We start from the raw sequence: 9,497 nt of genomic DNA, 5'->3' as shown, positions 1-9,497 counted from the left end.
TAGAGAAGTGTTATTTGATTTAAAATATATAATATGGATTTAGTATAATTTTTTTTTAATAATTGGAAAAAATTAATTTACTTTCCAATTAATGCAAAACATATATATCACAAAAAGGTAAATTTTTGGTATGATATGGGTACAATTAATGCAATACAACAGTTTATATATTTTATTTCACTTTTTCTACAACTTTTAATTTGGAATAAATTTAGGGATTTGGGAAAGTGGCATGTGTGTAAATAAATTGTTTTAGTAGGTCAATAGTGTTCCGATGTGGCTACAGATTTTAAATTTGGGTTTTTATTGAACGTTTATATGTAGATGGGTTTTTATCTAGGAATCATGAGTTGTAAATACCAAAATCTAAAGCACCCTAAAATGAACTAAGAAGTGATTGTCGTTTTTCTTACTAAGCTTTTGTGAAAGAACATCCTTTTGATGTATTTGAATAATACAAATTTGGCATTGTGCATTAATGATATCCTCTTATATTCACGAAGCATAAAAATGTACTCTTAAAAAATAATCATGCCTTAGTAATAGTATTCATCTTTTTTAATTATTTACACTAATCAAAGTGTATAATGCCTTTTTGGAGTACGAATATATCAGCTTTCGTATTATAAAACATGTTCATCCCGGAGATTAGAGTTGCTAAACTTTCATCTAACGGATTAAAACATGATTATTGTCTTAAGTAAATACGCTATTACTTATAATTTTGTAAATGCTCTTAAAAAATCTAGTCAATAATGACTTTGTTTTTTGGCTTTTTAGACATCATCAGGCCGTAAATAAGACGTTTTGTACTTTGTACAATTTAACCACAAGGATGAAAAGAGGGTGTGATGTTACAAAAAGCTAGGTACGTATACATGATTAGTCAACTTATGAGAGAGAGACTTTTACGGCACCGGACGAGAAATTTTTTCATGTACCCACCCCACCGTCGGCCGACTACTTTACTAGCGACACCCCATCTTTTCTCTCTCTCTCATTTTTCTCTCTCATCTGCCCTCTATTTCTCCACTCTTATTTTGACATGCAAGCGAAGGGAGGTTCAATGACAACTTAACCTAAAATCTGGTGTCCCCAATCCCAATCTAATTGATGGTGAAGTGGTTGGGCTTCCTGTGTTCTTCTCCAACGTAGGAGATGAGGTGAAAGAAAAAAATGAGAGAGAAAGAAAGAGAAAGGGTAACAGATATGTGAGGGAAAGGGAGGAATGGGTGTGGGTGGGGCGGAGGGTTCCAGATCCTAGAGGTAATTTGGGTTGTTTGTCTGTTTATTTGATTGATTTTTTGTTAAAATTAGTTTTATTTATATTCTCAGAAACAAGGTTGAAGGATTGAGTCATTTCAGAAGATGATATCCAAGCTGTGAAATGCTAATAGGTGGGGAACACCAGGTGTCATGTGTATCCGCTCCTGAAAAAATTATTTCTCGGCACCGGACAGAGATATTTTTCAGTGTGATCAGAACATAGAGTGGTACATCACATATTACTATGCAAATAATGAGATATATGTGTTAAAAGGTTAATAACTTTAAAAGTAAAATTTTTCAACGTTTACATAGAAACACATGATGTACCAATCGTATTCCGATCACAATACAAAATTTCTCCACCGATCAATGTACGTCTATGGCCCTCAATGCATGAAAGGGGTAGATCCCTAAGAAAATTTTACGCATACATTGCATACATATAACACGTTATCAACATGACTCTCTAACCCTAAAACATTTCTCATTTCTCTTCGCCGAAAGAAAAAAAAATGTTTCCTTCAAGGATTTTACTGTTCTTCTTCTTCCTCTGCCTCACATGCTGGATATACCCTCGTGAAGAATTGTTCGCACCATGCCTGCTTTTAGTTCTCAACATAATGTTGGAAATTTGAGTAGTTTGAGTAGAAATTTCTTTGTCCCACATTGGCCATTTCCAAAAGATTTTTATCACTTTATAAGGCTTTGTCCTTTATAGAAAGTGATTGGAGTAATAGGCATTGGAGAATACAATTAGGCTCACCCTTGGGGTTGGGCTTTGGGGTGCACTAATTAATTGGTAATTAATATATATATATATAATTGTTTTTAATTAATTTCAAATTTAATTAAATTATATTTTATTTGAACAGACTCATCTTTTCAGATGAAGTCTGAAGTCAATGAAAAACGCAGAGAGCACAGCACCCCATCTGAAGAGATGTCTCCCAATAGTTACATCCATCTGCATGGCATTTAGAACACAAAAAAACATATATCTCCTTCTATAATCCATAGCATTCTTATTGAGAGTACCACAAAGAAATTCACCAGAAGTTAAGTTTTTCGTTGCTGGAATTCCAACTTGATCATTGAATCCTAGTGAAACAAACGTCCAGAGAACTACAAGCACTGAGTAGGGGTGAAATTTTTGTTTCAAGGACATTGCGGTACGCAAGCCTCAATCTTCAATATTTTTGTTTAATATTAGTTCATTGTTCATACACTGTTTATTTATTAGCATATATAGATTTATCACAGATTGTTGACATATATCCAACACATAACAGTTACTTATATCCTTGATTTCTTGTTTGGTGCAGTTCCTAATTTCTAACCCAATGTTTATTTATCTTTGCTACGATCAAAGATGGTACGGTATCATCGCCCATCTTGGACTGCAGATTTAATTTTACTGCAAATTTTAGGTGGAGCGCTATAATCGCCCACCCTACCTTGCTTATTTTAATTTTCCTGCTATTTAATTTTATTGCAATTTTTGGTGGTGTGGAATAATCACCCACCCTGCTCTGCATATTTAATTTTTATGCCACTTGAGTGGTGCGGAATAATTGCTCATCCTATGTTATTTCAATGAGAATGGTGCGGTACAATCGCCCTCCTCATTTATCATGTAAATCTCGAGCCTGAAGTTTCGAGTGCTTATCATTTTGGCCTGAAGATCAAAATGAAAAATTTGTAAGGATCAGAAATTCTAACAATATATTCCTCCAGCATACACATTATTGCAAGTTCTTACACACCTCAATTTTCTTTTAGAAAAAAAAATGACGAACGTGGCAAAGCTTGATTTTGTTGCCCTAGATATTACTGGAAAGAACTACCTTACCTGGGTAATGGATGCCAAGATCCATCTGGAGGCAGAAAATCTTGGGGAAACCATCAAAAAGGATAACAATGCATCTTCCCAAGATCGGGCGAAGGCCATGATCTTTATCTGTCGCCACCTGGATAAAGGACTAAAGAGCGAGTACGTCACAGTTGAAGATCCATTAACCCTCTGGAAGGCACTAAAAAATAGATATAATCACCAGAAAATGGTGATTCTTCCAAGAGCTCGTTATGAGTGGGCTCACCTAAGAATCCAGGTTTTCAAGATAGTGGCTGAATACAATTCTGCAATGTTCAGTATTAGTTCCCAGTTGAAGCTCTGTGGAGAAACAATAGCTGAGGAAGATATGCTAGAAAAGACTTTCAGCACCTTTCATGCCTCCAACGTGCTCCTGTAGCAACAGTATAAAGAATGAGGTTTTACTGAGTACAACCAGCTGATATCTGTACTTCTTGTAGCCGAGGAAAACAATGAGCTTCTAATGAAGAATCATCAGTCCCGACCTATGGATCATCACCATTCCCAAAAGTGAATGTTGCTTCCCTTGAAGGAAATACCACATCCTCTTGTGGAAATAATTACAAACGAGGATATTGCCAGAAGCGAGGCCAGTGGAATGGGAAAGGCAAGAACCATGGTGTTCAATTTCACAACCAGGTTCCAAGGTACAATCTAGGCCCGAGCTTTAAGAAGGCAAATCGGCCAAAAAGGCAAAGTTCATATGAACACTCCTATAAATCCTGAATGAGTTTGCCATAGGTGTGGTGGCAATGGGCACTGGGCGCGTACATGTCGTCAAGGTTCTAATAGTCGCTAGGCGCTAGTCGGCCGGCGGGCTGGGGCCTAGCGCCTAGGCGGCTAGGCGAGGCCTAGGCGGACTAGGCAGATTTAAGTAAATCTATCATATTTCAGGTAAATAAGTGTCTGCTTCTACTTGAAATATATATAATTTCATCATAAACTACAAAATAGAATGCATATATATCATGAAGTATTGGAACATAATGAAAACATGTGAAATAAGGATATAATGTTTGTTCATTCAAGTATGCAACAAGTCTCTTACAATTTATTGGAAAAAAACAAAATGCAAAATGAAAGTTATGTATTTTCTATCTAAGTGAGTGGCAACCTAGGCGGGTCTAGGCGGGTGCCTAGGCGGGCTAGGCGGGTGCCTAGGTGGTCTAGGCGGTGGGCTGGGGCCTAGGCATTAATCGGGGCGGTGGGCTGGGGCCTAGCGCCTAGGCGAGGCCTAGGCGGCGCTAGGCGGGGATTTTTAGAACAGTGCCTGTTGTACCCCAAAACATCTGGTGGATCTATATCAAGCCTCTCTCAAAGAGAAGTGTGTCGAGACTAATTTCCTCGTCCAGGCTCAACCAATGGAAATATCTGATCCATTATCCAATTTATCAGGACAGTTGAACACAACCCACCTGGATGTTTCAGACTTTATTATTGAAAGAGGGAATGAAGTTTATGGGTCCAATCGAATCATTTATGTTTAATGTACTCTTGTTATTTGTACTTGTGGTTTAAGGCTCGCATTTTCAATTCAATAAAAGTAGTATTCCAGTATGAATAAACTGCTTTTTAATTGTAATTTCTTTGCTCAGAGAATATGGATAAAAATTATGGTTGTTCTCAAAACAAGAGCAATGGCGGAGACTTTTGTCGTGCAGACAGCGCAACAACGCATTCAATACTTCGAGATCAAAAGTATTTCTCGAACTTGGTACTTGCAAAAGTAAAGGTAACAACAATATCAGGACAATTAGATGTAATTGAAGGCTCAGAAAAAGCCCAGATTATGTTACCAAATGGAACAATATTGTCCATACAAAATGCGTTGTACACCACTCGGTCTACTCAAAATTTGTTGAGCTTTAAGGACATACGTCTAAATGGATACCACATTGAAATGAAAAGTGCAGAAAATGTGGAATATTTATGCATTACCTCCAATGATACCCAAAAGCGTATATTGGAGAAGTTGTGTAGTTTATCAAGTGAATTGTATTATACATACATAAAGACAATTGAGGCATATATTATCATGAACCAGAAGTTCATTGATTCAAAAGTTTACATGTTTTGGCATGACCGTCTGGGTCATCCAGAATCTACCATGATACATAAAATCATTACCAACTCTAATGAACATCCATTATTGAGCAGACACATTGATGTCTCAAATGATAACCCTTGCAAGGCTTGTTCCCAAGGGAAGTTGGTAATTAGACCATCACAACTAAAGGTTGATGCTGAATCCCCATCATATTTGCAAAGAATTCAAGGGGATATCTGTGGGCCTATTCAACCACCTTGTGGACCATTTCAATATTTTATGGTTTTGGTTGATGCATCTACCCGATGGTCACATGTTTGCCTATTGTCTACTCGAAATGTAGCTTTAGCGAGGCCTCTTGCTCAAATAATTAAGTTGCAAGAACAGTTCCCAGATCACCCCATTAAGTCAATCTGACTTGGTAATGCTGGTGAATTTACGTCTCAAACCTTTAATGATTACTGCATGTCACTGGGCATTGATGTTGAACATCTTGTTCCTCATGTCCATACTCAAAATGGTTTAGCAGAGGAATTTATGAAATGGCTTCAATTAATAGCTTGCACTCTGCACATGAAAAAAAAATTGTCAGTCTCTGCATAGGGACATGCCATCTTACATGCTGCATCATTGGTTCGACTAAGACCCATAGGCAACCACCAATACTCATCAATACAACTCATGTTTGGGCATCAGCCAAACATTTCACACTTACGAGTTTTTGGTTATGCGGTTTATGTGCCTATTGCATTGCCACAACGCACTAAAATTGGACCTCAGCGCAGATTGGGAATTTATGTGGGTTTTGATTCACCATCTGTCATTAGATAGTTGGAACCCTTAACAGGTGATATGTTTACAGCTCGTTTTGCTGATTATCATTTTGATGAGACAGTCTTCCTGTCGTTAAGGAGAGAAAAAACCGTTCCAGAAGAACGGCAAAAGCTAACATGGATTGTTCCCACCTTATCTCATTTTGATCCACGAAGCACTCAATGTGAAAATGAAGTGAAAATGATCATTCATCTTCAAGGTATTGCTAATCAAATGCCAGATGCATTTAATGATGCTTCGAAAGTGACAAAGTCACATATACCAGCTGCAAATGCACCTGCAAGAATTGATGTCCATGTTGGACAAAATAAGTGGCAACGAATGATTCATCTAGTGCACGCCTGAAGCGTGGTAGACCCCCAGGTTCAAAAGATTTAGCCCTTCGAAAGATAAAGATAAGAGCACAATTGAACCCAAATGAAATCATTCAGGAATAGAAAATGAATGATAAATTCACAATTCATGATTCTGTACTTCCAGAAAAAGAAAATGTCATTGATGAGACATTTGTCCCTGAAGAGACAGAAGTACATGAAAGCAAAGAAATATCTATAAATTATGCATGTACTAATGAATTGTGGGATCGAAATGAAATAATCATCAACGACATGTTTGCATTTGCAATAGCCACTAAAATTAAATTAAGCGATGACATTAAGCCCCGCTCTGTTGATAAATGCAAACAGAGACATGATTGGCCTAAGTGGAAAGATGCAATCTAAGCAGAATTAAATTCCTTAGAAAGGCGAAGTGTTTTTGGACCAGTAGTCCAAACCCCGCCTGGTGTGAACCCTGTAGGTTACAAATGGGTACTCACAAGGAAATGCAACGAGAAAAACGAGATTGCAAGATGTAAAGCACGACTTGTTGCACAAGGTTTTTCACAAAGACCTGGAATTGATTATGAAGAGACATACTCTCCTGTAATGGATGTAATTACATTCCGTTACTTAATAAGTTTGGTGGTTTCAGAAAAACTTGACATGCGACTTATGGATGTCATCACCATGCATCTATATAGAGAATTAGATACTGACATATATATGAAAGTCCCAAAAGGACTTAAGTTGCCTGAAGCAACTAACAAACCACAAGGTATGTTCTCAATCAAATTAAGGCGATCACAATATGGGCTGAAACAATCTGGACGAATGTGGTATAATCGTCTCAGTGAGTATTTGATCAAAGAAAGATATGCCAACAATGTCATCTACCCTTGTGTGTTCATTAAGAAATCAAATACTGGTTTTGCTATAGTGGCAATATATGTTGATGATATGAACCTAGTTGGAACCCTTGAAGAGCTCAATAAAACTGCTGAGTATCTGAAAAGCAAATTTGAAATGAAAGACCTTGGGAAAACAAAATATTGTCTCGGCCTGCAGATCAAGCATTATGCTAATGGAATTTTGGTCCATCAATCAGCTTACATTGAAAAAATACTGAAGTGATTTGGCATGGACAAGGCTTATCCACTTAGCACCCCAATGGTTGTTCGTTCTTTAGACATTAAGAAAAATCCATTCCATCCAAAAAAAGATGATGAACTGGTCCTTGGTCCAGAAGTACCATATTTGAGTGCAATAGGTGCTTTATTGTATTTAGCACAATGTACTATACCAGATATAGCTTTTTCAGTAAACTTTTTAGCCAGGTATAGCTCTGCTCCAACAATTCGTCATTGGAAGGGAGTCAAAGATGTTCTATGGTACCTTCATGGGACAACAGACATAGGTCTTTTTTACTCAAACAAGTCCACAAATAACCAGATCCTTGTCGGATATGCAGATGCTGGTTTTCTCTCTGATCCGCACAAAGCTCGCTCATAAACTGGATATGTGTTCACTAATAGAGATACTGCAATTTCATGGTGCTCAATAAAGAAAACATTAGTTGCTACATCTTCCAATCACTCGGAAATAATTGATTTACATGAAGCAAGTCGTGAGTATTCTTAGTTAAGACTAATGATCCATCACATTCGGAATTCTTGTGATCTACCATCAAAGACAGACACTCAAACTATCATCCATGAAGACAATGCAGCATGTATTACCCAGATGAAGGAAGGATTCATCAAGGGTGGTAAGACTAAACACATATCTCCAAGGTTTTTCAGTGCACATGAGCTTCAGAAGGCTAAAGTTATTGAAGTCAGACAAATTTGTTCCGATGAAAATTTGGCAGACTTGTTCACCAAATCTCTACCAAAGTGCACATTTCAGAAGTTAGTGCATGGAATCGGATTACTTCGACTTACAAATGTGAAGAATGCGGAATCAGGGGGAGATACAATTCAGGGGGAGCATCCATGATACATGCATGTTGTACTCTTTTTCCTTCGATTAGGATTTTTCCCACTGGGTTTTTCCTATCAAGGTTTTAACGAGGCAACATAAACATGCTCAACACCATATCAATAATCCGAGTAAAGTTGTACTCTTTTTCCTTCATGGTTTTTTCCCACTGGGTTTTTCCGAGCAAGGTTTTAAAGAGACAACTGATGTTGATATGTGGGCATCCAAGGGGGAGTGTTGTAAATAATGGGTATGTATGCCCACATGCATGCAGTAAACTTTTCATATGATTAATAGTGTAATTTGTTTGTTTCCAAGATATTTGCTCTATAAATAGAGTATTACGAGTGTTCAACAATAACAAGAAAAACAAGAGAAGAAAGAAAGCTAGAATATTTTTCGTATCCTCCTATATCTCTTTTATCTGCAATCATTTTATGTTAGTGTAATATTTTGCAACAACCTCGCTCATGTCCCTAGCAAAGGTTATCTCTCTAACTTTTACCTGTTTATAACACAATGCTATATATTGTTTTATAGTATATGCTTATTCATGCGTGGGGGACCATTTAGGCCAAGTTTTGGTGACATGTCTCTACATGTTTTATGGTTAAACTATGCAATATAGGCATATTCGAATCTTGTAAATAGCATATTCGTAACCGAATTATTCATCCACCTTCAGTTTATGTTGTTTATAAGAAATGCAGTATAGACAAGGGTAACACAAACATTGTATAGTTTTCTCCCAACTTGACCCTTTTTGAAGTGCAAAAAACGAAAGTTAGAAAAATAAAGGGAGCTTTAATGATAAATACTTGGGTTAACTTTCATTTAACCAAAAATCACATAATAATTTTATTTAATGAAAAGGGTATGAATATTAATTGTACTAGTGGCTAAGAGCCACTAGTACAAGTGGTGTTGGATTTCTATACATGCATCTTGAGTTAGAAACTCTCTCATCTCCTAAATTATTGTAATAGTTTCGAAATCTCCCTTTTCCTTAATAATAGTAAAAAAAATTATTAAAAAAAGTTACAAGTAAATTTACGGTCAACTTTATATCCTCGTTCATACAATTAATTTTGACATCTTAATTCATGTTTTTTTATTACTTACTGTTGTATCTTTTGGACCTTGCTTCATAAGATTCAAAGGCCTTCAGGGATGGAACTAG

At 36.8% G+C, this 9,497-nt stretch overlaps 1 protein-coding gene across 1 annotated transcript; it reads left to right on the top strand.

Annotated features, from left to right (window-relative positions):
• Positions 1 to 3,056: 3,056 nt before the first annotated feature.
• LOC103436327 (uncharacterized) lies at positions 3,057 to 3,518 on the top strand. Its single transcript, XM_008374752.3, has one exon. It carries the CDS (start codon positions 3,057 to 3,059, stop codon positions 3,516 to 3,518), a length of 462 nt encoding a protein of 153 aa, XP_008372974.3.
• Positions 3,519 to 9,497: the final 5,979 nt, after the last annotated feature.

This window comes from Malus domestica, chromosome 05 (genome assembly GCF_042453785.1).
Source record: "Malus domestica chromosome 05, GDT2T_hap1".
In the NCBI taxonomy this organism is placed as follows: Eukaryota; Viridiplantae; Streptophyta; class Magnoliopsida; order Rosales; family Rosaceae; genus Malus; species Malus domestica.
The sequence above is the reverse complement of the archived record's forward strand: the minus strand, read 5'-3'. Positions and strand labels throughout refer to the sequence as shown.

Bases quoted from the DNA above. Each gene is read 5' to 3' on its own strand.
- LOC103436327 (XM_008374752.3), top strand. From the start codon at position 3,057: ATGACGAACGTGGCAAAGCTTGATTTTGTTGCCCTAGATATTACTGGA.